At 41.6% G+C, this 19,905-nt stretch overlaps 1 protein-coding gene across 1 annotated transcript in view; it reads right to left on the reverse strand.

Annotated features, from left to right (window-relative positions):
• The window catches only part of MPZL1 (myelin protein zero like 1), a gene marked incomplete at its 5' end in the record, with an annotated part of 35,854 nt that overhangs the window by 14,965 nt on the left and 984 nt on the right, over positions 1–19,905 (reverse strand). The window contains 3 exons of the mRNA XM_077344292.1: positions 2,350–2,482; positions 3,977–4,190; positions 4,747–4,907. Coding sequence (XP_077200407.1) covers positions 2,350–2,482; positions 3,977–4,190; positions 4,747–4,907 — 508 coding nt within the window. The remainder of the gene's footprint in view (positions 1–2,349; positions 2,483–3,976; positions 4,191–4,746; positions 4,908–19,905) is intronic.

Here is a 19,905-nt window from a genome sequence, read left to right on the forward strand (position 1 = left end):
GTGTAGTTCCAAATACTCATTTGCCCAAGCACTGGAAAGGGGGCCTTTTTTGAACAGAAGACATGAGGCTGGGAAGAGGTTAAGTACCTCCCTCATTTCTTCCAGAAGCAGCTCTTGCTGCTTAAAAAGCACACAGTAATATTAGGAACATCTGCATGCAACTTCTATTTTTCCCTCAATAGGAATATAATCTCATATCATCAGACTCTTTTCCCTATTGCTTTTTCCTGCATGCGCATTATATGGCATATACAAGCACACATGGATCATGACAATGTGACAATGACATTAAACAGAATGCAGTTCCTTGCAAGCCATTCTTTTATCCAACATGAATATTTAAACATTTAGAAAGCAGACACATGAGCTATGTAACAGTAGGAAAATACAGTACTAAACCGATAAAAGGGTCCCCAGTTTTACTGGGCTTGAATCAAAGCAAACAAGGTGGTCAGAGGACAAGCAAAATGCCTGCCGTTCACTGCAAGAATTCATGCAACTTTGCATGGTACCTAAAAATATACACTGAATGAAGGGTTGTGCATAAAGTTCAGTTGGTCTGACTAGAACAGATCCCATCACAATATGGTTTGGTGCCTTCACAGTGTAGAGTCCAAATTCCCCACACTCTTTCATGCACATGAGTTTGCTGCACCGAGATGGAAACTAATTCTGAAGGTGAGTAGCGCTGTCATCACAATTTTAAAAAAATGAGAAAATGAAACTCAAGCAGTAAATGAGATGTGCTGCCCCTTCACCAACAGTCTACAAAACAGGATTCCAGCACAAGTGATGGAGTTATGTTAGCCAGGTTGTCAGCAAAGGGGGTAGAAATGCATACACACACACACAATGTAGCCAAAGAACAACCACCAATGTGATTAGTTACCATGGTATATAGTGGGACTGGAAGAGGAGACCCAGCCCTGTTACATTCCCAATCTTGCGTCTATATCAGGATCTCTGTAAGGAGAGGAAGATAAGAGCAGGATCCAATCCCAGCACAACAAAGCAGAAAGGAAAAAAAATCAAAATATCCGAGTAAGAATAGAAGTTGTAGAGCCACCATGCAAGGGTTCCCAACACCATCCAAATCAATCCATGACACACTAGTGTTAGTTTTGTTGTGAAATAATACAGAAACACCTTAGTCCTCATCTTACCTCCCCTTAGATTTTGTTTCTTTTAGTACTATCCAGCATAAAAACAAAGCTGCTGCAGTCAATGAAAGCTTTCTTTAAACACATGGTAGGAGACATAATGCAACCCCAACCCAGCACCTCAAAGTAGTTTATAGCAGCAATGTACTGGAGTGAGAGTTAATTACTCATATTCAAGCTGTTATGGGAAAAGTGCATGCAGAGAAGGAACTAGGCTTTCCACAATGAGATTACACAGTGGATTCCACTGCACTCCGTATTAGCACTGACCTCTGCTGAAACCCTCTTTAATATCTCCAGCTGCAAAGAAGGTAACAGCAAGAGAAGGTATCAATTAAACCGACCCATCAATTATTAGATTGATTGCTTTCACAAAAACCAGGAAAGAGCTGGGCAGTGAACTGATGAATTCCCACAGAATGTGAGAGTTCTAGTTATTTCTGTCCATAGGCTGCATTTCAGAAAGGCACTACTTCACACAAGAACCTATTTGCAAACTACCTCATAACACCTCCAAAAGCCTACATCAAAGCTCTCCATTCTGCCTTGAAACCCCATTGTAAAAATTCCTTGAAGCAAAATTAAAAATACTTTGAGCGCAACAAAATAAAAAAAGGAAATCATGCAGATGATGAAGCCAGTGAAGATAATAGAGGAACTGCTTTCCCAAAGCTGGAGTTGGAAACCTCTGGCAAGCAGACTGTTGTAAAGGAGTTGGCAGCTGCAAGCTCAAAAACAGAGCTGTGCAATCAATCCAAATTGTAGAAAGTGTCCAGTCTTCATCTCACATTCCATCATAAAAACTACATGAACAACTCTCTAGGAAGAGGATGGAGGACTGGCTCTCAGGTCAGCTTAATGGGACCTTTATGCACAAAGGCAGGGAAATAGTTACCTCTATGCACAGTGAAATTAGTAGTTGTCCTTGAAGGGAAATTTCCCAGCTGACATAAATAATTTGGTATTCTACAATGCCACCCCAAGCAAAGTTGCACCCATCTAAGTTCACTAAAGTCAATACGGTAAGAAAGGTATAAATCTTCTTAGAATGGCTATGTAACTGTTGGGAATACAATTTGGTATTCTAAATGTTGGGAGCTGATTGGACAATATACATGAGCTGTTCCTAGTTCACATCTATCCAATGCAGCCTTTTGAAATACAAGAAATGAGCAGAGGAATCTCTTACCCAGAGTAATGTTTTTTAGAATTCTTCTTTCTGTATACAATGCACACAATGAGAACGATGAGCAAAACTAAAACCAGAACTCCAGCAATGGCTACCCCTGCCACAAGAGCAAGGGGAAATTCATACACGTTACCTGCGGAGAAAAGAGAAACGTTCTGCTCAGTTTGTTTTATTTGCAAGTTAATAAATTATTTGTTTGGATTTTAAATATATAAATTAAGGTTACCTCTGCAATTGTGTATGCATTGTTTCTTTTACAAATCATAGTGTGCTTCTAACTTCTAAATTAACTGGCACATCCCATATGAATTTTCTATTGAGCTTTTCAATATGCAAAGTACTTTACAATTCACCGCTCATTTATCTTCGGAGGGATAACTTTGAGAAAATTATGCTATGTAGTAAGTTAACTGTCGAAGTCCCCTGCTATGTAGTAAGTTAACTGTCGAAGTCCCCCACTGGAGACAACTCGTTCCTTTAAAATTGTGAAGAAAATACACAAATCATGTCTTTAGTGTAAAAGACAAATGCAGAAGATCTTTAGCATACTCAGAAGCAGCAGCTAGGAAGTGCTGGAGCTCCAGTTTCAATTATTTTAACCAGGTCCATGCCAAATCCATCATCATAATCACTTGACCCCTTTGAGAATAACACACTAAAACGGTCTTAAATTAATTTCATCATCATGAAAAGGCAGGTAATAGTCAGTCAGATACTGAAACAGACCAGCAATATTTTGTAAATAGAAGATGGATCTGGGGAGAAGTCAAAGAAATAGACAAGAGCAGAGGGGAGAAGAGGGCAAGGAGGCGCATGCACACAGGCTTCCACATTACAGACTAACAGGTAAATACAATGGAGCAGTCAAGCAGATGGGATTGCTGCACTAGATGACAATGAGTTCTGCCAAGTGTTATAAGTGTGGCTGCTGGGAAGTAAAACATCCATAACATTAAATAATATGCAACTCAGCACCTCACTAAACAAACAATGAGGGCAAATGCAAGTTTCAAGACCTGTATCATCAGTAATAAACTTTTTTTTATTTTATAGTGAAGGTAGCACACATCAAAAAGTGCAGATCATAAATACTCTCATGTATGCTATAGCTTCTTTCACCTTTCATGGGTATAGTTAACATCTCATCCACAGAAAGATAATGATGCAGTCAGTCCACTGTCACTGTTCACCTTTGAGTGTATTAGTCCGTAACATTATTGCAAGCAGACATGACTCAAGATGAAGCAAAATAGTTGGTCAAGATGTTGTTGTGAAGTAATGCTATATTGGGCTCTATGGATGATCTTGCAGAAGATCATGATGGCATTCATATCACTTCTATCATTAAGCCTCATTTGTACAATGCAGTCCTTTCAGTGACCACTCCACAACTATAGAATTCCCTTCATGCAAGCTTGGATTTTCTCAGTAGCCTTAAGCTGTTCACTACTGAGGTTTTATTTCACTTGCTTTTTGACAAAAGAAATGAAAGTACAATTAATGAAATGCAGTAGTACTCAGCCAAAACACAGACCAACTTCCATTAAATATTACATCACATGGCAGAATCATCCCATTAAGCATGATTTTTCACTACCAGGACATTCTTATCTAGAGACACGAATACCTCTCTCCACAACTCTGAGTTTGATTTCTCCTGGAGTGACAACTATATCTGGAGGGTTCTTCACATCACAGACATAAGTGCCATTGTCCTGAAACCGCATGTCTGCTATACTGATGGATGCATCTTTCTTGTTAAGATCTCCAGACCAGCTGATTCTGTCCTTAAATGGCACTTCTTTCCCAGGATACTCCTTTCCATTGGAATAATAGAAGAACTGTAAGAAAAAACAAATGCAGTATGAACACATTTCTCCGACCTGAGTTACCTCTCCTGAAATTGATATCCAGCTACACAGTGCGTGGAGTTTGGATCCTAGTACAACGGCAAAATGTCTGGCCCCTTGAAAACAACAAAAGAACATCTGCTTTAGGATAGCACAAAGTCTAGGCGCAGCTGCAAGTTGCCAGAATGAAATCTCTCACCAGCAAATCCCTTGCTGCATCTTCCTATTGCTCTCATGATTTCTATGGCACCCTTACCACTATCATCACAATCATTCTATTTACACACTCCAGTGACAGCTCCATATACTAAGATGGGTTTAACTAAATCACTATCTCCTAACAAGACTTTTATCAGCAGAGATTTTACAGCATAAAACAAAAGAACTCTCTCTGAAACCATCAGCATTTATGGCAGCAGTCTAAGACAATAAAATGCACATTCTTCCCAGTGATAGAAACAGGCAAGAACAGACAAGTGCAATGCTAAAGTAACACCTTCACTTTTTGCATCTTTACTTTTCTCAGACTTTAAAGATCACTTCTTACCGATACCACAGAAGGTGTTCCCTCTGCTTGAAAGCTCCAAGTAACAGAAGCTGCACTGCTGATCACCTCTGTCGATGTGAATGTGCACTCCAGTTTTGCCTTTGTTCCATTCTCAACAGTGAGTTCCACTGGTGTATAGACTTTTACGGCTGAAACCTGGGCTGAGAAAGAACAAATAAATTAAAACCTGCCACCCAAGATCCCCCAAGGTGACTGATCAGTGCTCCAGAATTACACTACACACCACAGCACTAGGGAAAGAAACATTAAAAGTTTAGTAATTTACCAAGTCCTATGATGTCAAGTTGTGTTATTATTAGTGCACTTTTCCACCCTCCCCCAGAAAACTCAGGACAGTATAGATGTTTCTCCGCTCTTTCATTTTATCCCCACAATCACCACTTGGGGATATTAGACTAACAAATGGTGACTGGCCCAAGGTAGTCTTATGGTAGGCTGAGATTTTAGCCTGAATCTTCCCAACCATGTTGAACAATAATTAGTATGCCACACTGGCTCTCAAAATTGCAGAGGTTTAGTTCATCTGAAGATAGCTAGGGATCCTTCGTTTTTATATACTTATATTGGTTCTTACCCACAAGGCCATCCACAGTCCAGGCCCTATGTATCTGACAGATTGCCTTTCTAACTACACCCCCTGAAGAGTGTTATACACCAACCAGTGGTCACTCGCCCCAAGGAGCTAGATCTGGCCTCAACCAGGGCAGGACATTTTCTGTCCTACTTGGTTGAACGAACTCCCGGAACACATCCAGGCATTGTTGGAGGCAGAACAGCTCTGCATATCCACAAGTTGAAAAGCCTCTACAGGTGTTCTGACTCACAAAATGGTGGCTGCCCCTAGCTGTGGCCTGAAAAAACTTTTTTTAAAAACTATCAACTCTAAAAAGAACAACAATGCTAACCACAAGGAATACTACTCACTACCCCTACACAATACAATGAGGAGAGACTGGTCAGCCCTGCTCTCCCATGCAAGGCAGGAAGACGACTGGAGGGTGCCTCCCACCACAGAGGAAACAGGAAGATAGAATTTGACCTGCCTCCCAGAATCTATGATGGGAAGGGAAACACCCACTGAGGCAGCCTTCTGCCTCTCAGAGAGAAGTACATTTTCTCCCATAGGAACATATCCACACAGTCGGGTCACTTGGACACCTCTAAAGTCCTTGGTCATCAGTCGTTGACTATTCAGGACAAAGCGTTGGCAGTGGCAGCACATGCTTCGGAACACCCTCACCAGAAGCTCTGCTTGCTCTGTTCTTGATAGTTGTTGGACAGGCCAGAACAATTTCATTTCAGAACACTTTAGTTAACTGTCTGATCTGACTGAAAAAAGTTGTGGATTATTAGCTCTGCTGGGAACTACATGTGAGCCTGAGTTTTACTGCGCCTTTCAGTCTAGGCTTTTATCCCATACTGTAGCTTATGTAGCCAATGTTTGCTCTGCAGCTAACAAAAATCCCCCCAAATAGATATACTATGGCACATAAAGATTGCCCCCCTATCAGTTAAAAGGCAGGATATAATTATGGCACACAGTAATTACATTTGAACTCTGAACTCAATTCCTTATTGCAGCCTCAAAATGATATGGATTATGCACTCTATGCATTTTATAAACTTTCAGAAGATGTGTGTCTGTCTCCTGTGTGAACTGTAGGCTCTCATGAAGGCTATGGATGCTCCAGCAATGCTCAAACTGTTTCCCAAGGGATTATTTGAACATTTGCTGAGACAATAGTGACCCGTTGCTAGCATCATTTACTGAGGAGTTCTGTTATTGCCTAGAGAAGCTGGCAAAAGTTGATTGGCCTTGGACTAACCTTGGCAACAAATCATCAACAGCAGCTGTTCTACAGTCACACACAAAGCCCCCTACGACTTGGCCAACCTAAAAATCTGGACTGGAACAGATTTCAGACTTCTGACAATTAAAAGCTGGACACATACATTCAGGAGAAGATGCATTTGCCGAAGACACAGCGAATAGGGAAGTCTTCATCAAAACTCCTGTGCACTCATACAGCTTGCTGCCACTCCCCACAGACAGTAATCAAAAGTTGGAAAAAGCCTGTCTGTTTACAGCCCTTGTAAGGAGAAGCATAGAATTGGGAGGCCTTCTACATCCACCCCATGTACCATGTAGAAGTGGGTAAGCCAGCACTGGGCAAGACAACAGTTAGAGCAAGATCCATCATTCTATACTGATCTATCCTGCCTTTGCTCTTCCACAATCTCTGCTCTTCATTCACAGACTACAGTCGGACCAGCAGATGATGCTATTCTCCTGCTGAGGCAAGAAAACCACTGTGTCTAAATAGTGTATCCTGCTTCATCACGTTGGAGTTTTGTTTTCCTGTCGTCCATACTGCTAAATTTCTGCCGACCTGCCAAGAAGTTACCAAAAGAATCCCAGCCCACCCCCAAAATCTTGTTTAAGACATTTGAAATAGTCATTTATAGGAACTCCATTTATATTCCTCCTCCTCCTCCTCCTCAACCTATTTCAGTAAGTGTCCAGTGAAGTCATATTTAGAACCTATCTTGTCCACAGCAGGTTGGAACAACAGTTCAATAAAATATAAATATGAGCTGGTGAAAGCTAACATTTCTGCAATAAAAACCAAACCCATTTTTGTCATACTTTAGCTTCTGCTTAAAATTAAGTCTGTTAAGTCTAACCAAGGCTTGCCCCACTCCCACTACGCAAATGCACACACACAAAATACTGAATGTCTGAGTGATCGCTACAAGCTGTCTTCTTTCTACACACATTTGTGGAAATATCAGCTACACATGCAAAGCAGGGGTTGAAGTTCTATGGCTAAATGCAAAAGTAGCACTATCCATTTTATCACACTTGCTACAAAGTATGATTACCCGTGAATATCATTTGGAGGACAGCTACTGGCTATTGATCAAAAAGGAAAGAGTGGGGAAACATTACTATAAGCATAGTACAAATTTCCCACCTCTGGGCCAAGATATGAAGCCTCAGAATTTGAACTGAAGAGAGGACCATGTCTCATTATACTTTACTTTAGCGATCCCCAACCTGTGGGCCGCAGACCACATGTGGTCCTTTGACTAATTGGAGGTGGGCCCTGAAGGACACCTTCTCCCCGCCCCCCCGGCCCTTTACTTCATCCCCCCCCCAGCCCTTTACAACACACTTCATTGTTGTGTCGTGTCTGTATCTTATTTTGAAGGGATGTTTAAACATTACCATAGCGATCAGAGAGTGCTAGGGCAGTGGTTGAGAGTAGAGGAGTAAACTACCCCCCCCCCACCGGGCCTCAGTAAAAGGCGTTGAGTGGTCCCTGGCGTTGAGTGGTCCCTGGTGATAAAAAGGTTGGGGACCACTGCTTTATTTGACTATAAAGCAGACTAAGACTATAAAGCAGACTACACCCAATGTACCCACTGCAAAATCATTCTTATGCAAGATCATGTGTTCCCCATGTAAGCTAGAAAAGTCAGCAAATGCTTCAAGTCCCTGACATCAGTTATTATTAGGGAAAGGGTGGTAATGTGTATTTGATACTCTTTGTTTAAACTTGGATTGAGCCTAGCATCTTTAAACACCCTGTATGTGGTTCCTGTTTTCAAGCCTTTTAGACAAAAACAGGAACTGCTCAGCAGGTTCTCACAAACGTAGGCATGTATATCCGGTCTTATCTGACATCTGGAACAACCATTGAAAATCATATAGGCTAGTGTGCTTCACAACTATAACATATTCCAACAAGAAAATAAGGATATAAAATTAGCATGAAAATATGTAAGAGGAGTCAGCTGAAACTTCCAGTCAAACCTCAGAAGCAAAACTTTTCACTTTAAATGCCTGCAATTTTCAAACTGTTTTCCAAAGCTTCTCAAGGAAAAAGAAATGTTCAATATTCAACTTGTTTACATTATTGCCACTAATAAGAATTTGTAACATACAGCAACAGAAGACTAACAGACAAGAGCAGCATGCTGTAAACTAGTTTTCCTTGTGTTGACTCACAAATCACACTAGTTCTATTGCTCCCTCCAACCAAGCCATTAGGCAAAGGCCATTTAAACCCGCCACTGCTTATCCCCTGACCTGATCACCAGTCTCCCCTACTGTAACAGTGGCTGGATTGGAGTGCTGCAGGCCAACAGAAGTAGCAGCATGAAAAGGGAGAGGCGTTAAAACATGAATGTCAATGGGTCCAAATGTACGATCCCTATAGTGTTCCCCAATGCAATCTACGCATCAAGATAACCACTACCTGCAAATTTTATACTCAAAAACCTATTGTTCAGACACATCAGGTAGAGCTGTAACAATATGAAATGCATCTTACTATGGGAGATCCTCCCATTCATATCTGTGCCTACTTCCTACTTTGGGCTCCCCTGAGGTTTGTGGCATGACAATAGATTCAGAAGGAGTTGTAATAAAACTTCAACCATGACTAAAGTAGTTAAATCAGCTACTTCTCACTTTAAAGGGGGGGTGTCTCACCTACTATGGTAACACACCCTTTATGCTAAGGCTATCATTTCCCTCTGACACAATTATCAGCACACTTCCAGGATTTTGTTCACCTTCCAGGCCAGCAAGTGACGAGTTCATTTTGATGACTTCTCCACAGATTTTGGGGTGTAACTTTGATATATTCTAAATAAATGTACCTGCCTAGCAGTTAAATTAAACACAGAATTTAAAATAAAAATGGCTCCAACACTATCCCAATATTCAATAACTTTCAGTATTTTTGCTGTCTAAATAAATATAGACTATTTATTTATATAATAAATATAGACTATTTATTTATATAGTATTTTTGCTGTCTAAATAAATATAGACCACCCACCACATCCTAGGAAAATCCCACAAATCCAAGCCTGAGTTAGCCTTGGTTTCTGCTGTGCTTTCCTTTCCTCTGCTCTGATTGCCACATGGGATTATTCAATGTGCAGTACTGCTGTATGCCCTCTTTCATTCACCTAAAATACAGGACCTCTTTATTTATTATCCATTCATTATTTATCATTTATTAATTCAATTTCTATACCACACCCTCTGGGCACAGCCATCTTTATTTTGAACTTTTATTTTGTAGGTGTTATGAGTGTTTAGGGTTAGGGCATCTCTCACAGACAAAATATGGTTCCCTGTGTCCCTCCTGTTTTTCTTATACTAATTTTCTAAGCAAAGATTTAAACTATTTTTTACATGTTCATTTCTGGGACTTTTCAACTTCCCACAACAAAGCGCTAGTCCAAATTCTGAATCCTGTATACATTCACAGTGGTCCCATATGCACTTGACATTGACACAAAAGGATCACTCCAAATGTCAAGGCTATACATGTTGCAGGCTAGTTGAGTAACACAACGGGAAAGAGAATGTACTGGGCAGGAAATCCCACTGACTTCATGAAAGTGTTATTACAGCTCCTTTTTATACTTACTATATGCTCCCTAGGGGAATCCAAACAACCCAGGATTCTTTGTATAACATCTTCCAAGCCCTGCCCCATACCTAGTTATGTGCACAAACAACAACACCCCCCCCAAGTAGTAAAGAGGTAGGTGGGGAGATAACACACACCTCAACCTTATATGAAGCTTCTTGATTCTGAGGCAGACTACTGGTCTATCAAGATGAGTATTACGTTTGTACTGTTGACTTACAGCTCTCTGGGGTTTCTTTCACATCACCTGCTTCTTTTAGCTAGAGACTGAACCTGGGATTTTTACCATGCCATGCAACTCTTCTACTACTGAGCCACAGCCTCTTCTAGGGAAACAGATACTTCTGAGCAATTTTATTCTGGAACCACAAAGATAGCAACAACAATTCTGGTTGAAATAAACCACAGAGAGCAAAAATGAACTCCTAAGTGTGATTATGGTTATTGGGGCAGGAAGCCTGCAAGTGCTGCCTCTCCCAGCTAGTAACCCCATGAAGTGGCTTTAAAAAAATATTTCATCCCATCCCACCCCACCAGGATATAATTTGCCAGTGTTTAAATATATATCAAGATACTGTAAACAAAGTTCCATGATTCCATAACATCGAGCTACACGGATGACATCAACAGGCTGTAACCTGGGATACATTTGTGAAGGACAATGCTCTCACCCAAATTTTGGGGGTCACCAAAAGCAGAGAAAAAAACATACTTTTTCTCCTCCTCTTACGTTCCGGTGTAAGTCCATGGCTGACATTCACTCCTTTGGGGAAAAATACAACCCTGCATTTTGGAACCCTATTGTCTGTGATGAGGGGAGAACAAAACATTGGTCTTACCTGAAAGTTTCTTCTCTTCAGTGGGGCAAAGTCATCCAAGGATGGTAAGGTCACACTTCTGCTCCCTCAGGTAGGATTATTCAAATTCAAATCATAGAATCATAGAGTTGGAAGAGGCCATACAGGCCATCTAGTCCAACCCCCTGCTCAACGCAGGATCAGCCCAAAGCATCCTAAAGCAGTGGTCCCCAACCTGCAGTCCGCGGCCCGGTGCCGGGCCGCGAAGGCCTTGGCGCCGGGCCGTGGCTTCTTCCCTCCCCCGCCCGAAGCGAGAAGCTCACCAGGCCGCGAGCAAATCGGCCGTTGAAGCGGCCAATTAGCTTGCGGCCCGGCAAGCTTCTTGTTTCAGGCGGGGAGGGAAGAGAAGCTTGCCGAGCTGCAAGCTAATCGGCAGCTTTGGCGGCCGATTTGCTGGCGGCCCGGAGGGGCTGGGAGGCGAAGCCACGGCCGCCGGCATGGCGGCGGCGCAAACGTGTATCCGCGGACTGCCGCACACGCATGTTTGCGCCCCTGCCGGGCCCCCGGGCTGCCCTCTCCCCACTCTCCGGAGCAGTGGTCCGTGGCAGCCGAAAGGTTGCGGACCGCTGTCCTAAAGCATCCAAGAAAAGTGTGTATCCAGCCTTTGCTTGAAGACTGCCAGTGAGGGGGAGTTCACCACCTCCTTAGGCAGCCTATTCCACAGCTGAACTACTCTGACTGAAATTTTTTTTCCTGATATCTAGCCTATATCGTTGTACTTGAAGTTTAAACCCATTACTGCGTGTCCTCTCCACTGCATCCAATGAGTTGGGTGGCCTTACAGGGTGACCATGGGCAGTTTTCACAAGCTCCTTCATGGAACCTGTAGTCCTGCTGTCTAAAGGGCCATGATCCCCCCCCCTTTTATTGACAGAAATCAAGGCTTTTTTGGCTATCCAGCAACAGCCACTGTGGGCTACAGGTGAGCCTTAATTTGGAGGATTAACCCCCCAGGATTCAGATACTCTTACAAACACAGGACATTTCTAAAGTCTCTAGAAAGAAATTTCTCACCTGTTTCTAGTCCCAGTTTCAAGTATACACAGATGGAACCACATTGAGAATTAACTTTATTGATGATGGATAGTCAATTGAACATATTTAAACTGGCATCCCAACTATATCACCTCTAAAAGTCACATGTTCCAGAGTTAATCCCCATAATTAATCTCCATAAAATGATGCTGGCATAAAGCTCTGAATTGTTAATGCAATATTTTCACAATTTTCCTGTTTTGACTCCAAATATTTATTGCTATTGTCACAGACTTGATATGGAGTACTTTTATAAGTAAAAATAAATGTGCTAAATCAGCTTGCTGTATTTATAGCATTGAAATTTTTCCAGAAAACCCACATCACTGCCTGCAGCCAAGCACAATTGTCTAGTATACTGTTATCTGACACACAGGCTGGTATTTGTCTGCCTATGTACTAGTCCATAAAGTGCTTCAATTAGTCTGCCTATACCTACATGAAACTGTCCTAGAAGTGAATACTTATTTTTAATAATTATCTCCATACATCAGGACATTAACAGCTAAGGAAAGAATACTCATTCATATATGTTACACTGAAATTATTGTTTGATAATTTGCAACACAGTATCTACCTGGGACAAATTAATCTTCATTCACAGGGGATGCTGAAGTCATCCTCATATTGAAAAAAAAAGTTATTTACTTCCATATGGCTATTATGAGTATGAGTTCTTACCTTCAGATTACAATTGCAAATCATTCCCAATTGAACATATAGTTTTTGACATGCCAGAAGGAAAAGCCATGAGTTTACAGTTGGCAGAGTTCAGAGTAATCTGTAATTAGCCAGAGGCTAGTTTGGGTTTTGATCACTACACAATGAGCATGTCATTCAACCTCTAAAGTGCAACCTTTACTAACATAGAAAAATATTCCCAAGTGTAATTTATCAAGAACCAACAACAATTCAAAGAAAAGGTAGAATGATGCTTCTTGTTCTAGGGTATCTAGACCAATATTTGTTAAACCAACATTTTAAAACAAATTAAACAAAAACAGGGCAACCTGTTTCAAAGTTGACACACAGGATTCTTTTTGCTAGCAGCAAAACTGATAGTCATCAATGCTAAGGACAGAGAACCAGAAGCACACATTATGCACAAACATGCACACAGTAATATGCGTTAGGGATAATATTATTTCCTAAATTATGCAACTATAAAAGTTTCTCATAATGTAACAAAGTCTACAGTGCACACAACACCATTTGTCAAACTAGATGTGGACTAACAGTCTCCTTAAGGCAGAAATTGATTTGAGAAAAAATATTTTATTTGGGGCAAGCCAGTCACCAACTTTGGAGATCTGAGAAAGCGGTGGTGGGGTGGGGGGTGAAGATTAAGCAGAGGGAAAGGCTTTCCATTTCCCCATTTTCTGATGGGGAAATTGGAAATTAGAATGAAATGCTTTTAAAGACAAAGTAGTCTTATAGACACAGACACTCCTTAAATCCAAGATGCATTTCTGCATCTCAAAGGATACCTAATTGTCATGAGGGGAGTGTGCAGGGCTTTCGTTGCTTCTCAATTGTTGCACATTTTCTGTTGTCCTTTTAACCTGACTCTTCCCTTGTGGCTGACCTTTCTACTTTCCCCCTGGAATCACTGTAACATACATACCCTCATATTGGGAAACAATGCTGGAGGACAAAAAGATCAGAAGAAATTTGAGCAGAAACTGCACCAAAGATCTCAAAAGAAAAACTCTGAAAGTTTCACTGAGAACAGAGCTCTCTCTAACCAGGAGCCACAGAAGGAAGAAGATGGCATATACCTGGAAGGGACCACAAAAGGAAGGCGACAGCATCTATCTGGAACCAAGGTATATGTGCTAAGATAACATAGGCTGCATCAGCTTGTCATTGTCTCTTAAGTACTGGGTAAACTTACAATTCTGCTTGTAAAAAAATAAGAAATTTGTAATTCTTTAATTCCATAAATGTCAAATGTTATGATTTTCTATGCTAAGTTATAAATGAATTAATGTTGTTAAAGCAGTAAAATTAGCAAACTTAGTTTAGGTTTGATAGTACAGTAAATACTGCATATATTTCAATCTTTACCAAAATTTCCATTTTTCCCTATAACTTTTGTGCCTTCAAAATTTCTAGAAACTTTACATCTTTAGGCTACATTTGATTTATGGACTAGAATGTTAGTGTTGTTTTTACATTAATCTCTTAAGCACCACACGATCCCAATGGTCAACTAAGTCTTGCCCCTTCTGGAGATAATTAAAAGTATATATTCAATGGATATTAGGAAACTCAATTACTTCTTGCCAGCACAAAAAATTCCTTCAACAGAAACTCCCTTAATGATAGTTATTAGAACTGTGTCATCAGTTAGTGAACATTTACACTACATTTTAAAAAACCCCACAGCCCAGTGATCTGTACCACTAGTATTTCAAACTTTGAGTCTAGGTACTTAATCTTATCTAGCATGGACAATTACAAGACAGCACACGCAAGTCCTAAGATGACATACAAGGGTTCTGCATAACATCACTGTAATTTGAAACAGGTATTTGTTGACGTCTGTGCATAAAGGTAAAGAGTCACCAGTCAAAAGCCTCCACAACCCTTACAGAAGCAACAGAACTAGCAAGTTATTTCATGGCAGTTTAAAAACCCAACTAGAACACGAAAACATTTTTCCTTGACTAGTACAGCCTTGCAGTAACCATTTAATTTTCCAAAAATGCAATATTCAGCAAGCTATCAACTCAAAATAAGTGTTGGGGGTGATAACCACATCAGAACTCCTGTAATGCTAGCCCTTCAATCACACAACTAGCCTGTTATGAAGAAAGCCTTCTTTCAGATCATTTATGTTTACTTCATATTTGTCTACTTGCTCTTCAACGCACAGAATCAAAGCAAGATTAAAAATACTACCTATATAAAGAGACAAAACTACTTCCACAGTCTAAATCATATGCTTGCAGTAACAAAGGTATAAACAGAGCAAAACATGTTGCTTTGCAGGTAATTTCTCCTCTCCTGTCTCAACATGACCAACAGTACCGCTAATGCCTACATTTCTGTAAAAACAGAATCTTTAGCCGTCATTTGACATGGACAAAACTAAAAAGAAGCTTAGATTCATGAATCCAATGGTCTCCAAAAACATATTTAACAGAGGCAGGTGGGGGGAGACTTCCGATGTCCCACCAAATCTGTGTATAAACACACTATTTCTATTAAAATCTATTAAAATGAAACTGGGTTAAGAAAATATTTAGACTGCAAAAGAATCGTGAATCCAACTGGGACTATTAAAGAATGCCATAAAGGGTTTCTATTAGCAAGAGCTGAGATTTCTTTTATCCTCATGCGATCTGTAAGTGTACAAATTAAAAGAAGCAATGTTAACTAAAAGTAAGTTAAGGAAAATTGATGGCTTTTAAAGTATGATCTCTAAGACTGCTCTTGGGTAGTTTAGCATTTACTAAGGTGATAGCAGTAAATGTACTCTTTAGGATGAACGGTTCATACGTCAAAGTTCTGCTCTCCTATTTAAGGCATTTAGAAAATATAATGCATTGTAGCAGTATTTCTCATCTATGGAATTAAAGTAACAAAAATGAGATGACTGCATATCTTAACACAACTTTTTAGAATACTGACCCAATGATCCTCTTATCATTTCCACTTAAAATAGTTATTTCCAACTTCACTATTTAAATTTGGTAAACCTGAAACTGACCTTCATAGACTTTCTAAGAGAAGAGCTGTTTTTTTTTTTTTTTTACTTCCCTTCCTCTCCCCACAACAGACACTTTGTGAGGTAGGTGAGACTGAGAGAATTGTGACTAGCCCAAGGTCACCCAGCTAGCTGCATGTTGAGGAGGAGTGGAGAATCAAACCTAGTACTTCAGATTAGAGAATTGGTTATCAACCCAAGTGGGATCACCTGGACAGGTTAGTGGCGGCAGCGGCCAGTGGCGGAGCCATGGCACTGGCCACCTCTACGCCACCTCCAGATTGTTGTTCGTTTGTGCAAATGCCCACACCTGTGTGCATGCCTGCACACGTTTGCACTCCGCCCCCACCGCAGTTGAGGTTGTGGCATTATGGCAGTTGAGAACCACTGGATTAGAGGCTGCCACTCTTAACCACTACACCATGGTGGCTTTTAGAGCCAGAGGCAACTCACATACTGTGCCTTGGATACAGAAGGAAATACTTTTTCTGCCTTCAGCACTCTTCAGGCTGAGAGGTTTGTAGTGGTAGAAAGTGCCATCAAGTTGCAGACAACGTATGACGACCATATAGGATTTTTAAGGCAGGAGATATTCAGAAATGGTTTTCCATTGCCCTCCTCTGCACAGAGATCCCAGAATTCCTTGGTGGTCTCCCTCCAAATGCTAACCTTGCTTTGCTTCCAAGATATGATGACACTGGGCTAGATCAGGACTCACACTGTGCTACGTCCTAAATGAACTGAATATCCGAAACACCCAGAAAACTGCTATAGAGATGCCTTGTTACAACGTGATAATATGGAACATGCAACTTGCTGTTGTCAATCAAGAACAGTTAGTACTGGGTTAGAGGGTCTGAAACCTTTGCCACATAGGTTTGCTGGGTGACCTGGGGCCAATCATTTATCAGCCTAAGCAAATTCATAGGGGTGCTGTCAAGATAAAATGGAAAAGCGAATAACAGCTTTAAGCAGTTTTAGGTCCCCATTGAGGAGAAATGTCAGGGTATAATGAAATAAAGCCAAATACCAGGCTAAATATCTGTAAATATCAGACCAAATAAGAGCTCTTTAAAAGAAGCAAATTCAATCTTTAAGTGAAGATAGTGGAGGAGTATGTTGGATGCTCCTTTCACTAACCAGTAGGTGAAAGGAATGGAAGGCAAAAAAATATATCCAGCTACAGTGCTTCTTAGAGATGATAAGTGAACAGATGACACCACTCCAAATGGAAACTATGTGTAGATTTATGCCCGTATAGATTTGCAGGGTACACGTGTAGATTTATGCCAATCGCACAGAGGGCTACTGAGAGACCTCATGTGTACCCCTTCCTAATAAAAGACTCACAACAACTAGTGTTTGGGCTTCAGAAACATTATGGATTATTAACATGCCAATTACCAATTGTGTAGCCTATACTTGTTATGCGAATAGACATCCTTACTCCAGCTCTAGGTTGAGCACTAGCTGCTTCTTTGATGCAGTTCAGCTCTTTCATTGCACAAGGTTACCAAGCCATGGACTAAAACAGGGATTCTCAACCAACATGCCAGGGCATACTGGTGTGCCATTGGTGCACCTGAAATGTGCCATGATGAATTTTTTAAAATTAACTCCTTTATATGGGCTACGGTAGGGCGCTTTGGTGCCCAAAGCGGCCAGTTTCTCCTGGCGCAGCCAGTACCACGCCGCGGGGGGGGGGGGGGAGACAGGAAGCGCGGGCGTCAGCACACCGGCAGGTGCACACATGCAGCTCCACGGCTACATGTGTGCGTCCATTGGTGCGCTGATGCCTGCGTCTCTCCCCCCCCCCCCACGGTGTGGCTCTGGCTGCGCCGGGAGAGAACAGCCACTTCGGGTGCCAAAGCACCCAACCCTAATTATGGGCAGGTCAACCTGTCCCACCACAAAGTGATCAATAATGGGCTGTGCAGGGGGTGGGAAGTGGAGGGGACCCAGCCATTGAAACCTTTGCTGTTTGAGGCTCCTACTGCTTTGTTGACCTGGAGTCACGCAAGTTGAGTCCTTTCTTGAGGTTCGGGATGTCCTTTGGGTTTTTTGCCAAACACTAGACTGCAGAAGGCCCCTGGCAAGCTTCGGGCCCTAGATGGAGCGTAGAGGGACCTTTATAACACCAAAAATGCCTGTCTCCGTGGGGAAAGCTACCAATCAATGGGTTTCACATGGACTGGTTAAAAAAATTTCAGGTATGTTCAAAAGATTGAAAAGGGCTAAAGTGTACATGAAGATACCTTATACATAGCCAAACACTAAGATAAGCAATGGCTCTCCAGGTTACCAGGCAAAGGTAGAATCATCAAGTTGGAAGGTACATCCAGGGTCATTTAGCCCAATCCCCACACACAGTGCAAGAACTCACAACTACCTATCTACCCACAGTGATTCCAATTTCATGCCCAAGTGATATCCAAAACCCAGCCTAGCCTGGAGGAAATTTACTTACTGTCCCACAGTGGCGATCAGCAATTTCCTGGGTATGCAAGGAAGGGCCACAGGAGACAAAGACTGGCACATCCCTTCCTGCCCACCCACTCACAATCCTGCCTAAGTTCATAAAATCAGCATTTCTGTCTATCTAGCTTTCCAGCCTCTGTTCTAAAACTTCCAAAGGAGAACCCAACACCTCCCAAGGAAGCCTGTTGGTTCTGGTTCGCCCTTCTAGGGAAACAGAAAACACCTCTGCTCTATCTTCTATATGACAACCCCATAAGTATTTGAAGATGGTTATCTTATCACCTCTTAGTTGTCTTCTCTCCAGGCTAAACAGACCAAGCCCCTTCAGCCTTTCATCATACAACATGGCCTCCAAACCCCTCACTATCTTCGTTGACCACCTCTGGACATGGCTCCAGTTTCTCTACATCTTTCTTCAGTTGTGGTGCCCAAAACTGAACACAGTACTCCAAGTGAGGTCTTACCAGAACAGAGTAAAGCAGTAAAATTACCATACATGATCTGGACACTATACTTCTTTTATTGCAGCCCAAAATCCCATTTGCCTTTTTAGCTATTAAGTCACATCACCTGTTATCTAATCCAGGGCATCCAAACATGGTTCCTGTGGATGCCATGGCACCCATCAACACCTTTCCAGGTCTACTCAATGGTTTTCAGAAAGTGGGTGAGGCTAGGTGGAGCTATAGCTCAGCAAGGCTTCTGACTAACCATTAGAAATGTGATTGACTGCAGATTAAAAAAAACAAAAAACATTGGTTTAGCAGCAGCTGCCCCCACAGCACAGTCTCTGTGTGACAGGAGGTATTTTGTGATTGGCTCCACCTCCTGCAGCAGCCATTTTGTAGCTGCACCATCTATCCTATGTCAGAATTCTAAATGTGTCTGAAAATTCAAAAAGCTTCAGGGCTCCTAATCTTTTTACACTTAGATACTGGCTCCTGAGCACAAGAAATTCTTTGAGAAAAGTAGATGATCTACCACTTAGTCACAGATCTTCCCAAAGTGCTTTCTCATGAAAAAGTCTCCACAGCAATTAACAGACATACTAAAGTTAAAATCCATCCAGCTCATGGCTAGTAATGTTTTTATTTGATGCTGCTAGCCAACAGGGCCTCCACTGTGTAAGGCAGAACATAACATGGGGGAAATGAGGATCATTTGCAAAGGCAAGGAAAAACATGTAAGGAAGGCTTCAAATAGGAATGGCAGGTGATATAGTAAATTAGCAAATGGGTGACATTTCTGACAATTGTCACTTGTGAATTAATGTGAACAGCTTGACTAGAAGCCATGCATACAGGGGGAAACAAACTGCTGTGTACATCCAAGATCTTGCCCCCCCCTTCCATTTCCAACTGAGGTAACACATGGGAAGAGCTGAGGCAGGCTGACTTGAGCACACCTGGTGAGGCATTCACATTTTGCAAGGGCATTGAGAAGTTAATTCATGGCATTTGGGATTCAGTCCATTGGTGAGTAGAGCCCCTAAACCCTAGTTGTGCCTCCCACAGCCTCAATAATTTCAAGGCCCCACCAACTGAATCCTCACGTCACCATACAGCTCCAGGGGGGTTATTCTGCCCCTCACGTCCACCCTAAA

The sequence above is a fragment of the Paroedura picta genome, chromosome 6, assembly GCF_049243985.1.
Source record: "Paroedura picta isolate Pp20150507F chromosome 6, Ppicta_v3.0, whole genome shotgun sequence".
Taxonomy (NCBI): Eukaryota; Metazoa; Chordata; class Lepidosauria; order Squamata; family Gekkonidae; genus Paroedura; species Paroedura picta.